A 19,592-nucleotide genomic window follows, 5' to 3' on the forward strand; every position below is an offset into this window, starting at 1 on the left:
CATTATTCACAATAGCCAAAAGATAGAAAAAACCCAAATGTCCATCAACAGATGAATGGATAAACAAAATGAATTATATCCATAGAATGAAATAACACTCAGCCTTAAAAAGAAAAGAAATTCTGATATGTGCCACAACATGGATGAACTCTGAAGACATCATGCTAAGTGAAATAAGTCAGTCATAAAAGGACAAATATCCCATGATTCCACATATGTGAAGTACCTAGTCAAATTCATAGAGATAGAAAGAAGAAAGGTGGCTGCCAGAAGTCAGGGATAGGAGGCATGGGAGGTTATTGTTTAAAGGGTACAGAGTTTCATTTTGGCAAGATGAAAAAGTTCTGGAGATGGATAGTGATGATGGTTACACAAATATATGAATGTACTTAATATCACTGAACTACACACTTAAAAATGGTTAAGGTGGCTAGGCACAGTGGCTCATGCCTGTAATCCCAGCACTTTGGAAGGCTGAGGTGAGAGAAACCTTCGAGGCTAGGAGTTCAACATCAGTCTGGGGGCAACACGGTAAGACCCTGTCTCTACAAAAGGAATAAAAAGGCCAGGCACAGTGGCTCACGCCTGTAATCCCAGCACTTTGGGAGGCCGAGGCAGGCGGATTACGAGGTCAGGAGATCAAAACCATCCTGGCTAACACGGTGAAATCCCGTCTCTACTAAAAATACAAAAAATTAGCCGGGCATGGTGGTGGGCGCCTGTAGTCCCAGCTACTCGGGAGGCTGAGGCAGGAGAATGGCGTGAACCTGGGGGGCGGAGCTTGCAGCAAGCCAAGAACACGCCACTATACTCCAGCCTGGGCGACAGAGAGAGACTCCATCTCAAAGAAAAAAGGAATAAAAAAGTCAGTTAGGCATGGTGGCTCATGTCTGTACTCCCAGCTACTCGGGAGGCTGAGGCAGGAGGATCACTGGAGCCCAGGAGGTCAAGACTGAAGTGAGCTGTGATCACACCACTGCACTCCAGACTGGGTGACAGAGTGAGACTCTGTCTCAAAAAACAAAACAAAGCATAAAATGGTAAAGGTAGTAAAATTTATGATGTTATATATATTTTACAACAATAAAAAACCAATTCCACATATCTACAAGAGTGCATATAACTTTTACCATGATTTCCACCAGGAAGTAAAGTTAAGTGTACAGGATTCAGAAAGTCTTACTTTTGTTCGGTTGGGATTTCTTTCTTTCTTTCTTTTTTTTACCATATACTTGAATTATTTTCATTAAAAACAAAACTAGCCAGAATTCAGTTGACCTTTAACCTAGAAATTCCTCTTTTAAAAATTCAGCCTAAGGAAATAATCAGGGAAGAAACAACGATGGATATACAAGAACGTTGTCTTTAATGTTAAAAATGGGGGAGCAACTTAAATAGTTATCCTTGGGAGATTGCTTCAACAAATGGTGCTGCATCTCTACAAGGGACAGAGACCCTAGGGAAATCATGAGGCTATCTGACAGCAAAAGGGTTCCCACAGTATATTAAGTTTTTAAAAACAGGCAACATTTGATATGACTTCATTATTGAATGAAGAGTGATGTGTGTACTGCATCATATTCAGGCTCAAAAAAAGGTCTGGAAGAGGCCGGGTGTAGTGGCTCATACCTGTAATCCGAGCACTTTGGGAGGCCAAGGCGGATGGATCATCTGAGGTCAGGAGTTCGAGACCAGCCTGGCCAACATGGTGAAACTCTGTCTCTACTAAAAATACAAAAATTAGCCGGGCATGGTGGCGGGCACCTGTAGTCCCAGCTACTCAGGAGGCTGAGGCAGCAGAATCGCTTGAACCTGGGAGGTGGAAGTTGCAGTGAACCGAGATTACACCACTGCACTCCAGCCTGCGCGACAGGGTGAGACTCTTTCAAAAAAAAAGTCTGGAAGGATACATATAAAATGTTAACTATGGTTGCTCCTGAATGATAGGATTGTGGGTAATTTTTTTTTTTTTTTTTTTTTTTTGACACAGGGTCTCACTCTGTCACCCAGGCTGGAGTGCAGTGACACAATCTCATATCACTGCAGCTTCAACCTCCCAGGGTCAGGTGATTCCCCCACCTCAGCCTCCCGAGTAGCTGGGACTACAGGTATGCATGCCACCACACCCAGCTAATTCTTGTATTTTTCGTAGAGACAGGGTTTTGCCATGTTGCCAAGGCTAGTCTCAAACTCCTGACCTCAAGTGATCCAACTGCCTCAGCCTCCCAAAGTGCTGGGATTACAAGCATGAGCCACTGCACCTGGCTGAGGGTGATTTCTATTTTATTTCTTTGTAGTCTTCAACTTTGAAGAATTATTATTATTATTATTATTATTATTATCATCATCATTACAAAGAGCTCTTGTAATGAGAAAAGTAACACAGCTATTTCCATTTTGAGAAACAAACAAGCAAAGGGTTTAGGGAGCACTCACCAGTGCAACAAGTAGCTCAGACATCATGTGGCCAAGGCAAAACCTGTCAGGCCCCCCAGGGGCTACCATTCCTCTTCCATCTCCAGGCCCTAGCTGCTGAGAGTTTTCCATGTTTTTCACACCTTACAATCAATCATGCTTTCACTCATTTCCCCAAGGAAGATTCACCATCTTAATTTTGCATATAAATACCTCATTCAGATTTCTACTCATCAGAACTCAGAACAAAGACATCCAGCATAAGATCAGCAAACATAAGCTATCTTTCCCTAGGAAAATCTTCTCGAGTCATTTCCTACGAATATATTTTTATTCTAGCCAACCCCTAAACAGCACTCTCCTCATATATCTGCCTCTGTCCTCCTTTCTAGGCAAGCAACAGATGCCATTTAAAAACCTTTCAAGAAGTTCCCCTACTCTTAAAATGATAAGTTAAAACAATGTGTTTCCTTTTCGCCACGCTTTTTTTTTTTTTTTTTTTTTTGTAATTTTGAAAATAGTCAAAACAGATTTTGAGAAAAAGACATAAAGGGACATATTTTATAGACCTCATCAATTCCCCCCTTAAAAATTTCTTTCAATGAGAGACAGGGATATGCAAGACATATGACACACAGTAAGCCTTACTTATCCTGTGGTTTATTTAGGGAATTTTGTGTTTGGAAAATGACAGACTTCTGCTTTTAGGTAGACAAGTATGAACAACTCACAGAGAAAAAAAAGACCACTTATTTCTAGCAAACTTTTAGAAAATCAAAATAATTTAGTGTCTTAATTTTTCTCTATACATGAGTACATATCTATAAATGCCCAGCACTACAAACTAGCCAAATATCTTTACCTCTATCATAAAAAAGCAGTTCAACAGCACCCAGAAGTCAGTACTCACAGCTGCTCCACTCACAAAGAAAACTCCAAATGTCGGTGCCCCTCAAGAGTGAAACGCCCCACAGCTGGCTTGCTCTGCATGGACATACCCTTCTCTCCTAAGCTAACCTGAAAAGCAAGCTGGATTTGTTTACTGCACAAACATCTGTAATTGCTAAACATCTCTGTGATATGGTGTAACAGTTACTGCTTGTGCAAACTGCCCATCTAAATTTCTCTCTGCAATATGAGCACATGAAAACCCAAGACACAGAGAGATTGGAAACATCTGTAAAAATTAATGGCCAAATTGACCAAAGCAGGAGGAATTAAAGCAGCTAAATAGCTCCAGAGTAACATTCAGCTTTAGCAAATAATCCGTATACTCGATAGGTTCCTCCTCAGCTTATCCATAGCTCCCCTCTGTGGGATCCTAGCTGGCACACACATTGTTTCAACCCATTAATGCAAACCCATTACCCAGTCTTGCTACAAAATGTTATATACAGATAAGATACAGGTTAAGTGGATTTATTACAACTCTAAAAGCAAAAAATAAAATAAAATAAAATAAAAAAAGGAATACCTCTTCTCCCATGATGCAGTCAGCCTCCTCTCTTCAGTTTGAAAAGGTCCCAGAACTCCCCTGGAATCCTCCCACTTCCTTCCAACAGCACTGAGCCTCAGGACCCAGCCTAACCCTGAGTCATACTTGGGACCAAACGAGGAATGGGGAGAACAAAGCTCGCATTTGTTTATGGTTCAGGAAGCCAGGGCCGATTCATGGCTTGGGTGGCTTCGCGAGAAGTCCTCCTCCCTCGCCTATGTTGCTGCTACAATCTGGGCTCCCTTCTGGGGCCCCCAGGTGTGACCATTTGGACAAGGAACACACTGAGGGAGTGTTTATTTGGCAAGACCTAGTGATCACTTCTGTTTAAAAATGCCAGAGAAGAAATAAAAAGCCCACTATCTTTCAACAGATCATATGGCTAGAGAGTGAGGGATATCTAGAATATAGTCTGTATATGACATATCAATCATGAACATGCCTGTATTTTAAGCAAATATAATTAGTTGCATTACACAAAGATTGAACACACACACACACACACACACAAACTGAAGAAGGAAAAACAGCCGTGGCTTTATGGAAATACTTCCCCTAGGAAAAATACAGCAAGATTGCTGCCATGTCATCAGGAGTATCCTAACAGGCTGGAATGAAATATTTAAATCACAATCTTGTTCTTTCCCCCAAAAGAGATACCATTTTAATCGCCACTTCAATGAATCTAGAGCGCAGTGGTTAAGTGTTCAAAACTCTGGAGCCAGAGTGTTTGAGATCAAAATTCCAGTTGAGCTACTTCCTGGCTTTGTGATCCTGAACAACTTATTCAACCTTTGTTCATCTCAGTTTCCTTATCTATAAAATGGGGATAATGGCACCAACCTATAGGGCTGTCTGGAAGATTAAATAATATATGTAAAGTACTTACAAAAGTGCTTGGCACACAGTAAATATCATATTAGCCATAATTACAAGTTCAGGATAATTTCACAAATCAGGATGCCAAGTAAATAGTATCCTTGTCTTACCACATTTCTCATATACTTAGACTTTGATGACCTGTTTCAGTTAATTATGGTCAATATTTAAATTTTTAATTAAACTAATTTAAAAACTATTTGCTTAATATTTATTAACTGCCTACACTGTATCCAACTCTGTAAGGGGCTTTACATAAGATGCTGTCCCAGTCCTCAAGAAATTTACAATCTCCTTGGGTAAATAAGACATAAATCTGTTTACTTATCACATACACACACAAATGTAGGTGATGTCACTAGGTGGTAAATGACAAATACAATTGCTACAGAATTAGCATTTGGAATTCAGAGAACAGATAAAAAATTTCCTTATCAAAACCCAACTAGGATGGAGGAGAATAAACAAATCTCCTGTGAAGGATTCCAAATCATTTCTTTAGACACTCCTCCCTCAAGGAGGTAGAGTGAAACTCCCCACTCTTTAAGTGGGAGGGGCACAGAGTACCCTTTTTCCAAAGAGTCAAGTATGGAAAGAGGGAAAAAAACAGAACTTTCTAGTGGAGAAACCTGACTAACACCTACGTCAGCCAAGGTGACTAAGGTTAACATCTATAGCGATAAGTATGGAATTAATATGACGTAATGAGAGCACTTCACCTCTGTGGCCTTCCTCCCAAAAACCCACAACTCCAATCTACTCATGAGAAAAACTTCGGACAAATGCTTATTTAAGGACATTCTACAAAACTGAAAATTGCCAAGGTCATCAAAAATAAAGAAAGTCTGGGAAATTGTTGAAGCCTAACAAGATGAGAAATCTGAATGTGGTATTTTAGATGGGATCCTGGAACAGAAAAAGGACACTGGATAAAAGCTAAGGACATCTGAATAAAGCATGGACGTTAGTCAATAATGATAATATGGGCCAGGTATGGTGGCTCACGCCTGTAATCCTAGCACTTTGGGAGGCCAAGGTGGGTGGATTACTTGAGGTGAGGAGTTTAAGACCAGTCTGGTCAACATGGTGAAAATCCGTCTCTACTAAAAATACAAAAATTATCCAGGCGTGGTGGCGGGTGCCTGTAATCCCAGCTACTCAGGAGGCTGAGGCAGGAGAATTGCTTGAATCGGGGGCGGGGAGCGGAGGTTGCAGTGAGCCGAGATTGTGCCACTGCACTCCAGCCTGGGCGACAGAGCAAGACTCTGTCTCAAAAAAAAAAAAAAAAAAAAAAAGATAATATGAAATGTACCATGTTAATGCAAGATGTTAACAAAAGAGGAAGCTGGGTGTAAGGTATGTGGGAACTCTATTATCTTCACAACTTTTCCATAAATCCAAAACTACTCTAAAATTAAAAGTTGATTAAAAAACTAATTAGAAAGGTAAACCTGCTGAATGTAAAGGTATATATAAATAAACAATCACAATAAATATCTGTGACTTATAGTCATACATGTTTATGCCCATGTGTATATCATGTAAATCTATTTAACAAGGCCCTCTCAACTTAAAATTTAAAAATTGTCTCTATCTTCTTAGCCTATCTATTAATGAAGATAGTAGAATGCTGACTTCTGGCTTTTTCATTCCCAAAATACACAAAAGAATTTTCTTTGAAAGGAAACTTGGCTCTTCTGTCAGTGTTGCTGCCAACCCAGGCAACGGCGATCCAGCTTAAAGAGTGTGCATGAGGTGGGCCCATCTGCCCCTTTCCAAGAGCTACTAGAAGTTCCTGGTGCCTGGCCAATTAGTCATCAACCACGGAGCCCCGGGGCTGGCAAGTCTCCCAGCTACTTCCTCTCCCATCTCCAGTCCACATTCCTCGGCACCTCCCCAGTTATCTCTCTAAAGTATAAATCTGATCACGCTGCTGCCCAACTGAACTCCTTCACCAACTTGCCCGCCCACCCAGAAGAAGGGCAGCTTGTGAGTGGGCTGGCAGAGCCCTGCAGGAAGAGGCACTGCCTCCCCTTCAGCTGCCCACTTCCTCCACTACCACCACCACGGCCCCTGCACCCCAGCCTAACCCACCTCTTCCTTCAATATACTCATGCTCTCTCCTTGTTCACACACACACTGCTAGTACCACGAATTCCCAACATCTTTTAACACCTTGCTCAAATACCACTTTCCTTAAAAAGAGACCCAGGATACCCCATCCCTTCCTTCTTGACCTGGAGGAAAGTTAGTAGTTTCTTCCTTTCTATTCTCATTGATGCTTTGGACATGCCTCTGCTAGTCTTTCCCCTTACATTATAATGACTTTTATACATACCCCCTTCTCTCCAATGTAGGGACAATCCAAAGCATTAAATGAGAAGCCTGTATATGACAGCTGATCCAAGGTGTGACTTAGGGCAGGAGGTGTTAACTCCATTCAGATGAACCACACCAGACCTACTCCACCCCAAATAAATAACCTGTCAGGTAAAAAAAACTGCACTTACTATGCAAATAAAACATCTAGACATGCCATTTAGCCAATCCCTTTCCAAATGGATTGCCACCCCTTTGTTCATTTACATAGAAATCCCAGAGCTACCACTGCTAATCCATAAAAGGCATTCAATAAAGCTTCACACTGCTGATTCATAAAAGGCATTCAATAAAGCTTCAGTGAATGAATGAATGAGTGAATTAATGAACAAATGGAAGAGTGAATCTTAGCTAGACCGCAAGCAGATCCCAACCAGAATTGGATTAGCACAAAACACTATCTTCATCCATCCAGTCCACAAATATTTACTGAGGGCCAACTATCATTTAACAACTATTTTCATAAACAGTAAATGGTGACTAACACAGACAAGGTCCCAAATTATGGCACTTACTTTCTAGCAGCTGACATTTAAGACTTGGTGATGTGAAACAAACAGCTAACACAGATATAGCAAAATTCCATTGTACTTCTTGGAGTTTGAAATTTGCCATAATAAAAAATTAAAGAGGCCAGGCACAGTGGCTCATGCCTGTAATCCCAGCACTTTGGAAGGCTGAGGCAGGTGGATCACCAGAGGTCAGGAGTTCAAGACCAGCCTGGCCAACATGGTGAAACCCCGTCTCTACTAAAAATACAAAAATTAGCCGGGCATGGTGGCCCACACCCATAATCCCAGCTACTCGGGAGGCTGAGGCAAGAGAATTGCTTGAACCTAGGAGGCAGAGGTTGCCACTGCACTCCAGCCTGGATGACAGAGCAAGACCCTGCCTCGAAACTAAAATAAAATAAAATAAAAAATAAATAAACAATAAAGAAATAACCCTGGAAAATGTACTGTCATTTATAGGTACTCTTTCGACTTTAATAACAATAAGGACAACAATAACAACTAACGTTAATCAAGTGATTACTATGTGCCAGGCACTTCTCTAACCATTACATGTTACTTAATCCTCACAACAAGCCTCTGGGGTAGATTCTCTTGTTACTCTAATTTTACAGATGAGGAATCAAAAGCACTGAGTGGTTAAGTAGCTTGTCCCAGGAAGAGGCAGAGTTGAGATTTGAACCTGGGCTATCTGTCTTCCATGTTTAATAACCACTATACTTTTTTTTTTTCTTTTTTTTTTTTAAGGAGTCTTGCTCTGTCGCCCAGGCTGGAGTGCAGTGGCACAATCTCGGCTCATTGCAACCTCTTTCTCCTGGGTTCAAGCGATTCTCCTGCCTCAGCCTCCTGAGTAGCTGGGGCTACAGGCACGTGACACCACGCCTAGCTAATTTTTTTGTATTTTTAGTAGAGACGGGGTTTCACCGTGTTAGCCAGGATGGTCTCCATCTTCTGAACTCATGATCCACCCGCCTCGGCCTTCCAAAGTGCTGAGATTACAGGTGTGAGCCACTGCACCCGGCCAACCACTATACTTTTAAAAACGCAATTTGAAAACCTTCTGGGAACATGATTCTTGGTGACAATCGGGCCGCAACTAAATATTTCTTAGATAATACGCTAGGCTGAGTGTTTTAGAAAGTTCACATCAAACATATACAAAACAGAAAGCAGCACCCAACATGACAAAGAATAATCCTGTAATACTGGTTCACTGTTTCTGTTTCCCTTTCCTGACCAACTCCCCTCCTCCTTCCTTACTTTTTCCAGATCAGGAAACAAAACAGAGATACTCTGAGGAGAAAGAAGCCAAAGTCTGAAAATGTATCTCAGGTAGTCTTCTTTATTTTTTTTTAATTTAATTTTTGTGGGTATATAATAGGTGTATTTATGGGGTACATGAGATGTTTTGATGCAGGCACGCACTGTGAAATAAGCACATCATGGAGAATGTCTGAAAATCCCAAACACTTCATTCAACCCAGGCAACCAGTGGGCATCTTAACACCATCTGCTCATTCAAAACCACAGGTTTTCCAACAACTCAAGAGACACCGTCTTATTTTTCAACCAAAATGAGTGACAGTCAATACTCTAGGTCTCAGATAATCACAACAAGGTTTTGACCCTGGTGTTTAATCAGTCAAAGAGTATATCTCATTAGCTCCTGGAGGTCTCTAGAGCTTATTTCTAGTCTTCAAAGGATTAGAACATAGATCTCTCATTTTTAAGGAACAAAGATCATCACTTTATTGACATGTTTTAACTTTATATGATTATACAGCTTAATACATTTTTACTAGAATGGATAAAAAGACTACCTGGGTGGGGGCTGGGTGGAAGGTGGGGATGGTTAATGGATACATAAAAAATAGAAAGAATGAATAAGACCCACTATTTGGTAGCACAACAGGATTACTATAGTCAATAATAACTTAATTGTACTTTTTAAAATAACTTAGAGTATAATTTTATTGTTTATAACTCAAAGGATAAATGCTTGAGGGATGGATACCCCATTCTCCATGATGTGCTTATTTCACAGTGCATGCCTGTATCAAAACATCTCATGTACCCCATACATACACCTATTATGTACCCAGAAAAATTAAATACAAAAAAGACTACCTGGGATACATATGAAAATATTTAAATTCTCTTACTGTAATTTGGCTAATTAAAAACTTGATTAGTGGCCAGGCGCGGTGGCTCACGCCTGTAATCCCAGCACTTTGGGAGGCCGAGGCGGGCGGATCACGAGATCAGGAGATTGAGACCATCCTAGCTAACACGGTGAAACCCCATCTCTACTAAAAATACAAAAAATTAGCCGGGTGTGGTGGTGCGCGCCTGTAGTCCCAGCTACTCGGGAGGCTGAGGCAGGAGAATGGCGTGAACCCGGGAGGCGGAGCTTGCAGTGAGCCGAGATCGCGCCACTGCACTCCAGCCTGGGCGACAAAGCGAGACTCCGTCTCAAAAAAAAAAAAAAAAAAAAAACTTGATTAGTGACTCTCATTTATACACAATTTTAATTCTAATTATCTGTCACAAGTGAAAGCTACAATGTGGATACCATAAAGGCATTAACTTGGGTGACTATAATTCTATAAATGAGATTCAAGATGACAAGAGTTGAAAAAGAGACTTACAAACACAACACCTTTTAGAAACTGTAGACAGAATTCAAGAGAGAGATGTCAGAAGTCACTAATGGAAATCAGCTAAGACAGGAAGACCATGGGAAAGAAGCTTCTTGAAAGTTTTATCTGTAGGGAATCCAGTAAACAACCAACCTGGTAAACCAAGAAGTTTAGAAATCTCTTTTCCAGCGAGGCAAAAAAGACTGCTTTTTCAAATAATTAAGTCGGCCAAGACTGGTAGTGCCTAAAGGGCTAGGACATGGAATCCGCTGGCACCAAAGAGCCAGCATTATTCTATATAAAGCCATGTCAGGTTAGGTCCTGAGACTCACTCGAGTATCTGTAACTTACCTATCCATGTGTAATACCTGACACTCCTTTCCTTAAGTGGTTGGTCAGAAGTGATCATCTAAGTGACTCATAACAAGGGAAGGAGTTTGGAAAAAGAGAGTAGGGCCAGGCTGGGGTCACAGGAAAATAGCCTGATAAGGAAATTCCCTCTCAGGTCCACAGGTGGGAGACAGAGGTACCAGCTGCACTCATGAGAAAACAATCCTGTCTGGGCTGCCTTCTTGCTCAGAGTCTTTCAACCCAATCTCTAGGCTGATGACTCTGAAACCTACATTTACAGTTCTCTCCCAGTCACCAGACTTATTTATCCATCTGCCTGCTGGATGCCTCTACTTGATACAGTGCCACAAGAAACTTCCAAATCCAGCTAGTCTAACCCATGTCCTTCCTCCCCAAATATCTTCTTTCTCCAGTGTCTTCTAATCCGAAAATAGTACTCAGCTGCTTAAGCCAGTTGCCCTAGGCACCATCTTCAAGTCCTCCCTCTTCTTTATCCCCCACATACTATCAAACTTGATTCTATCTTCAAAATATTTTGCCAAACCATCCATTTCCCTCCATGACAATAGTTCAAGCTGTTAAAACATCCCTTACCTTGATGTCCCCTTCTATGTAAAGAAATTCAAATGGATGCTCTCTGGACACAATTAGACACTCCTGCCATTCTCTTCCCCTTTATGTATCCTTCCCTGGGAGAGTGAAATTACTTATCTGATAGGTGAATTTAAGAAAAATATACTGGGCATGCTCAGCTTAGCTCTTCTCTTTCCTCCTCTTGGAAGTCAGCCTTCTCTGCTGTTCCTCAAGGGGTAGGTTCTTCTATCTCACATTGGCCTGAGTTAGTCCAATGTTGCTGAGATTGTGTGGGCAAATCTGTCTAATTCTGGGAATCAGCTGGCAGGCCCATTTGTCTCTCACACTAATCTATATCTTCCAACTTTGCCTTCATCAGTAATGACATGCAGTAAAACATATGCATAGCGAGATCACAAATCATAAGTGTTCAGCTTGAGAACATTTCACAAAATAAAATAAGGTCTATACAAATAGAGGGATATACCATGTTCATGAATTATAAAGGTACCAATTGTCATCAAAAGTATCTACAGATTCAATGTACTCTCAATCAAAATTCCAGGAGGGTTTTTTTTTTTTTTTTTTTTTTTTTTTTTTGATGATGATGATGATGGGGGATTGACAAACTGATTCTAAAATTTAAATTAAAATACAAAGGGCCAAGAATAACTTAGGTAATCTTGAAGAGGAATAAATACCTAGACAGCATAGAATGGGCACAAGGAAAAACAGACCCACAGAACAGAGTCCAGAAATAGGCCCACTTATATATAGCCACTTAGGTTATGACTAAGGTGATAGGGCTGTGCAGTGTAGAAAGGATAATCTTTTCAATAAAGAGTGCTGGGTCAACTGGATATCTATAATGAAAAAAAAAATCAGCAAAATACTTTGATTATCCATTCACTCACTCATCTAATTAACTGGTTTAGAACCTAGATTTGGAGTGGGGGGCTATTTATTAGGAAAGCCAGTATGTTTCTGTTACCTCTCTTTTGAATTTTACTCACCCTGTCTTCTGTAATCCACTCCCCACACTGCAGTTGGAATACTTTCTCTAAACCACCTATCTGATCATGTCACTCTCTTGCTTAAAACACTTTGATAGTTTCCCATTGCTCTCAAGATCAAGTCCAACTTCTTAACAAATCTCACAAGACTCTTCATGATCTGGGACCTGCTTCTTTCCCCACATCCTGCTGGAGCCTCTACACATCATCTGTGCTATCTCTTTCACCCTTCAAGGCATTTATAGATGTTGCTCTCCCTACCTTAATAACTCTATGCCTACTGGACCCATGGTTTTCAGCCTCAACATCACTTCCTGTAAGAAGCTGGTAAACACACACATGAACGAACACACACCTTTGAGCCTCCCTAATAACTCACCACTTCCTGCAATGCCTGAGGGCTCCTACAGCACAACACTGTGTTCTCAGCCTGATTATGGCATTTCCTATACTCTATTATTATTGTTTATTTACTTTTCTGTAGCTCCCTGAGGGCAGTGACGTGGTCTCCCTCACCACTGTATCGTCAGTACTGAGCATAATTAGTGAGCACTCAATACATGCTAGCTGAAATGAGTCACATTTAGAAAGTATTTTCAGGTATGTATTTTTTAAGTACTGTGAGGTAGGATAGGTAAAAAAAAAAAAAAAAGTATTCCCATTTTACAGATGGCCCAGCTGAGGCCAACTTTGCCGAGGTCAATCAGCTAGGACGATAGCCCTATAATTTTCTAAGGTTAAACTTGGTTCATCTTTAGCCACATAGCATTTTCCATTATTTTGATACAGCACATACTTACATCCGAGCTTGGTTTAAATGGTACATGTTTCTCCAAGGTTCTTTTTTTTCCCCCATTTAACCTATTTCAAGGGAAATTTCCAACATACACAAAAATAGAGTGTAATGAACCCCCATGTATACACCATCCAGTTTCAACAAATAACAACTCATGATCAACGTCTCCTCTATGCTCCCCTCTTTCATCTTCTGGACTATAGGAAGCAAGTCCCAGACATTAAATCATCTCAGCTATAAATATTTCAGTTAAATGGTACATTCAACAAATCATTCAGAGACATACCCACTTGGTGGTATTTAAAAGATTCATAAATGGAATCCTTCCTTATAGCTTGATAAGAGAAGCAAGAATACCTACATGAACTATTTATTCACAGTTGGTGGAGGGATGTTATGCAATATCTTTCCTGGTATATAATCTAATCATTAACTCTGGGTAGGGTAATATAGATTAAAATATAAGATAAGCACAAGATTATCTACTGACTCAGAAAAGTGGATCTTAATACTTCACAAACTTAGCCAGGTATGGTGGCTCAAACCTGTAATCCCAACACTTTGGAAGGCCGAGGTGGGTGGATCATTTGAGGTCAGGAGTTCAAGACCAGCCTGGTCAACATGGTGAAACCCCGTCTCTACTAAAAATACAAAAAAAAAATTAAGCTGGGTGTGGTGGTGTGCGCCTGTAATCCCAGCTACTTAGGAGACTGAGGCACGAGAATCGCTTGAACCTGGGAGGCAGACGTTGCCGTGAGCCGAGCTTGTGCCACTGCACTCCAGCCTAGGTGACAGAGCAAGACTCTGTTTCAAAAATAAATAAATAAACTTCACAAATGAAAAGTATAATATGATGCTCACATCTGTTAATAATTGTCAGATTCCCTTTTTCCCTCATCCAAGTTATCAAGCCAGACATTTCAGAAGGCCAACTGTCCCAGCCTGAGCAGGAGACCTACTTGAGCCTCACCTACTGAATGCTATCACACAAGATCCAATTTGTGCTTCTAAAAATCAAAACAACGAGCTCCATTCTCAAAGGAAGCTTTCTTCCTTAGACATAAATCTTAGACACAAAACCATCTCAAAAGTGATGAAAGCCAGGTTGTATGCTAATAAAGCAGTATCACACTTATTGGCTCTTGTGCCAGGTTGTACAATAACATGATGGATCCATAAATCTATGCAACTATCCGTGGCGCCAACAACACGGGGTGGAGATAGTTTCAAATGTCTTAGATGTTGTAAAAATTGTCCACACCCAGAAAGCAGGCTGGGAAGTTTATGTTTTCCCCAGAGGCTCCACATGAGAAATGGGTTTAGGGAGCTTCCAGCACATGGTTTCATTCTGCAGACAAATCAGGAATCAAGATGCATACACGAATGCATACACACACACACACACACACACACACACACACACACACACGTCAAATATCCCTATCTGAAATGCTTGGGACCAGAAGTGTTTTGGATTTCAGAATAATTTTTCTTTTTGCATTCTGGAATATCAGCAGAATACATCCAGGTTGAGCATCCCTAATCCAAAAATCCGAAATCCAAAATGCTCTGATGAACATTTACTTTAAGAATCATATTGGTCCTCAATAAGTTTCGATTTTGCAGCGTTTCAGATTTTGGATTAGGGATGTTCAACACCCATGCGCACACACATATGTGTGTCTGATGAAGTTAACACTTCATGGCACCAATATCAATGCAGTAAGTCAACTCTCTGCTTCACAGAGGTGCAGTGAACTATACAATTGATATATTTTCAACTATACAAGTGCTATATTATCTCACCCAATACTCTCATTCTAGAGATGTCTGTAATCTCTAAAGTGCAGCATTAACATAGATTTTAATATTATTCATTCAACAATATTTATTGAGCACCTACAATGTGCCATGCACTGTTCTAAGCACATAGATTAGTAAACAAATAAGTGATAGATACAACAAAAATAAATCTGTTAGAAGATGGTATGTGCCACAGAGAACAAAATATTTAGTGCCAGGAAGGGGGACGGCGTGAGGTTTCTGCTAAGATGGCATGGAGGAAAGGGAGGCAGCCGAGTGGGCAGGTAGATGCAGAGTGGCCCAGGCCGAGGAGACCACTGCAGCAAATGCTCCCCGTAGGAGTGTGCATGGCATGTCTGAGGAAGAGCAAGGACCCAGAACGAAGAAAGTGAAGGGAGAGCAGTGGGGGAGGAAGTCCCAGCAGTAATGAGGATCGGGTCCCACTTTTTTTCTCAGGAAAGCCTTGGCAGGGGTGTGAGCAGATGAGTAGCATGATGTGACTTGGGTTTTCAAAGGTTCTCCCTGGCTTTGCTCTTAAGACTAAACTGTAGGGGGATGGGGAGAGGCAGAAATCACTATGAAGGAGCAGTGGAAGCGATGAGACCTAGGTGGATGATGGACACACTTAGGAGGCAGAGCTGAGAGAAACAGTCAGAGACAACCTAAGGGTTTCTGTCTTGAGCAATAGGAGTGGGAGATGGCACTGCCTTCAACTGAGATGGGGAAAGCTGTGGGTAGAGCAGTTGGAGGAGGATGATGAGTTCAGGTTTAGGCAAATGGATATGAATTTAAGATCTTCAAGTGGAGATATTGAAGTAAGCAGGCAGTTGGACATACAGCTCTGAGGTTCAGGAAAGAAATGTGCTGGGATAAAAACTTTCAAGTATTATATTTGACATTGACACTGCTATCAACAGTAATTCAATTTATTATTGGTAGCTAAAACTAATATTAATAGCAATAATTAGAGTCATACACACACGTGCGTGCGCACGTGCACACACACGCACACACACACACACACACACATACACTGTCCTGCTACATGAAGAAGATAAAGGCCAGGAATCATAAAACAAACAAAAGGAATAAACTGTTTGCTGACTGAGTCAATGGTCATTTTCACTTCAACCACTTGAATAAAATGAAGAAAAACTGCATCCATTGTTCCTTTCCAACATGGGGACTTGCTCTTTTGTAAATGTTTACGGGAATCTGAATGTGACCATATGAAACAGAAGTGAGCTCAAGAGCTGGGACACTAGTTTTCAGATCTTGAAAAATATACATTGATTGCTAAAAGGAACAATGCTGGCTGAAAGAAACTTCAACATTGAAAAAAAAAGAGTTTAAATGAAACAGTTTTTAATTTCTAGGTATCTGCCCTTTCTGCCTGACTCATCTCTAGAGGGATTTAGTGTTCGAAAAGTTTCCTTTTCAGATTCTGTTTCTAATGCATGATGACACTGGGCAAGGTTGCTGAGGGTGGGTAGAGGGGTGGATGTCCTACAGCTGCAGAAGATGATGCAACCTTTAAAATATTATCCCACCAAAAACAAACTAACAAACAAAAACACTTAAAAGTCACCCATAAACCTGAATTAGAGAGGTTGCCAATACCCCATTCCCCAAATCTGCTGGCACAGACGTCAAAGCAAACATTTCAGCAGTAGATCGAATTAACAAACATTCCTTAAGCACAGCACGAGTGTAGCTTATTATAATCTGGAAAATTCCACGGTATTTATCAACTCCTAAGCAAGGCTACAATGCTTAGAAGTATACCACAGTAGACGTCATCGGCAGCCACAAGCGCGAGGGCTCTGGGTGTGTTGCTGTGGTAACCACGTACTCAGCAGCAACATGCTGCCTGCCTCTTGCTAGCCCAGAACCAGAGGCAGAAGCAAACAGCCAGCTTCCTGAAGGGAACAACGCAGGGAGTCACAGCACAGGCCATCTCCATCATTCACACCCGCAGGAGACTTCCTTTAAACAGTCTGACATTATCTCCAACTAACTCTTAGAGAAAAGGTGCACAATTCCTTCACTCTAGTGCAGAACCACAGTCAGCACACCCAAGCACAAAGCACTAGAGAAATGTATAAGGAGAGGAGAGAGACCGGACAGTGTCTGAAAAGTGTCAGGGTCATGCACTTAGGTGGGTCCAGGAATAAGGGGTTTTTCTGGGAAGCAGATAGAGAAGTGCTGGTCCATTTGAAAAGTCATCCTGAGAAACATTCCCTAGAGAGATCAGCAAGAAAGAAAGCAGCAAACTAGAGCATGAGCCTTTCGAGGGAAGTCGTTCCCACATAGAGGGAGAGCTAAAAAAGGAGACAGGACAAACAGCTAGTACATGAGGACACGGAAATCCTAAAAGAGGAATTGGAAGCTTCCGGCACCAAACCCCATAACGTACTTCTGGATATTCCACATTATGTTGAAATCAAATAGAAACTGTCGAACATACCTTTTCCACCGGAAGAAAGTCATTTTCTACTTCAATTGACCTTGGTCTTAGTTTGATTGGCTTGTCTTTGAAAATGTCTCCAAAGCCCACTCCCTTAACTTTCTTGGGCTGGATTGCTGCAGTTGCCACTGTCCCGTTGGCACCTTCAGACTTGGTGCTGCTTGAGTCACCCCCATCACTCTCAGAGCCTGTGGTTTCCCTTAAACCTGTCAAGAGGGGGAATGGGGAGAGAAAGAGCTCAGAAATCAGCCAGAGCCCTGAAGAAGAACTTCACAACCGGCCAGGAACCACCTCTAAAAGTGTGACTGGACACAGGATAACTTGCACTAGGCTTTTGTATTCAGTATGTTGAGTAGTTTGACTGGCTCTGAGTTTTGTTTGATCTCCCCATTCCTTACTTTTAATTTTAAGATGTGAACCAAAACAACTTTTCGGCAAATCTAATTCCAAAGCAGATATCTTCGTACATGTGAAATTCACCCCTCTTTAGCCGGGAGCCTAGTTTTGATCCAAATTTGTTTTGCCATAGCCTGTGCAATAGTAACCCTTCCCACCCACTTTGTCGCCTCCCCACCCAGTCAGTACCACATACTGTACCTCCAATCTCTATGACTCATGTCAATTAGCAATTAGCAATGAAAGTAACATTTCCTAAAGGGAAACTGTAAAGCTAAAAGCCATTTAAACAAATTAGCAATTAAAGAAACCACACAAAATTATAACTGCCAAAGAATTAAATCTTTTTGGATGGCTTCACAAGGAATAAATGCATGCAGACATATTTCTCTAGGAAAGCATTAAACCAAACTTGACATTAAGACGGTTTCACTAGCAAGATGATCAGGTTTGTTAAAGAGGGAAAGGAAGCCGTCCTCCCAGAGGCCAGAATCCCCCAAACCTACAGCCCTTCTTCTCTCCTTTAAACACCATTGTTTTCCCAAAGCTGAATACCTTTCCAAAGAAGAACATGGGGGACATGATACTCTTTCTTTGACCTTCTGTGGCATGTGTTTGGAAGTCATAAAATAGTTATCAGCAAGACAACATGGACACTTACCTCCCCAGATTCTTTTTTTCCCAGGCTCTGCCCATAATCATGTTCCTAAAAGGAAGAGCCTATTTGTGTCTAGTTAATTTCTGGGTGTACATTCTTCCTTTGGTGGTCAGTATATCAATTATGCCATAAAAGGGCAGGATTCAAAGAATATTTTATGGAATACTAAACTCTATCATTAACCTGTCTCTGAAAGCCTCTAGAGGTGTAGAATAGCTCCTGAACATTTACTACGTAACTCCTGATCATAACCATGCCCTTGAAATGAAAGTACGCCATCAAATGTTGTTCTCTATTAGCCAATTGTGCATTATCTTCCTACAGGTAAGGTGGCCTCCTAGTCCATAAGAATGATACACCAAATACTTGCTCACATAAAATCTCATAAAATGTTGAAGTCATTCAAATAAGGAAGTCTCAGTGCAGGAAGAAACTGTTAAATGAAAACAGACAAAATATAGAAAGGTCATTATAAACTGCTAACATGTTTCAGAATCAAATCCTTAAAACAATGGTTTTGTTTGTTGTTGCTGCTGTTTTCCATAAAATGGTATTTTTAAGCCAAAAGGTGGGGGAGGAGGAAGATCCCCGGTGTACATTTTAATTAACTGAAAACCAGCATTTGTGAGCAAGAACACACGACCAAATGAGGTACAGCCCACAAGGGGGTCGGCTGCAATTCACAGGACAGGATTAGAGTGTGTAAACATCAAGAAACTTCCCCCCATTAGCTATCCATTTGTGTGCTTATCTGTTCATTGTTTTTGCAAATATCCCTGCTGGAGATACAATTTTGGAGTCTAAATATTGTATTACTTCCCCCTCAACATGTTCTCATTTTGCCGTATGGATTCTTTCTATGTGATAAATGACTTGTATATTCCTTTCTGGCTTGGAAAGAGCCATTCGAGGGTGAAATAACGAAACCATTAGTGGAAAGAAACCATCACCACCCCCGTCCCTCAGCACGCTCCTCCCATCACCACCAGAAGGCAGCAGGGCAAACAGATTAGGGCAAGTCTATTTTAGTTTTTCAAAGAGAAGGGTTCTTCTATCATTCACCATTAGCTAGAACCATAATATTTTCAGCCACTGCCATCCTCATTTCACTGAGCTTCTGGTTTTTGGGATTTACTGTCTTCTGGGCTCATCTTAATATGTTTATATGAATCACCGTGAGAAATACTCTACGTTACACAGGGAGAGGTTGCACAGT

General features: G+C 41.1%; 1 protein-coding gene across 15 annotated transcripts in view; it reads right to left on the minus strand.

Moving 5' to 3' along the window:
• The window catches only part of SH3KBP1 (SH3 domain containing kinase binding protein 1), a 363,386-nt gene that overhangs the window by 140,040 nt on the left and 203,754 nt on the right, over positions 1-19,592 (minus strand). For 13 of the 15 annotated variants that reach the window (XM_050776630.1, XM_050776634.1, XM_050776625.1 and 10 more), the window contains one exon: positions 17,323-17,528. In XM_050776630.1, the coding sequence (XP_050632587.1) occupies positions 17,323-17,528 (206 nt within the window). Of the gene's footprint in view, positions 1-3,889; positions 4,947-17,322; positions 17,529-19,592 lie in introns of those variants that run through there. The other 2 variants (XM_050776638.1, XM_050776637.1) reach the window with 2 other exon arrangements.

The sequence above is a fragment of the Macaca thibetana genome, chromosome X, assembly GCF_024542745.1.
Source record: "Macaca thibetana thibetana isolate TM-01 chromosome X, ASM2454274v1, whole genome shotgun sequence".
In the NCBI taxonomy this organism is placed as follows: domain Eukaryota; kingdom Metazoa; phylum Chordata; class Mammalia; order Primates; family Cercopithecidae; genus Macaca; species Macaca thibetana.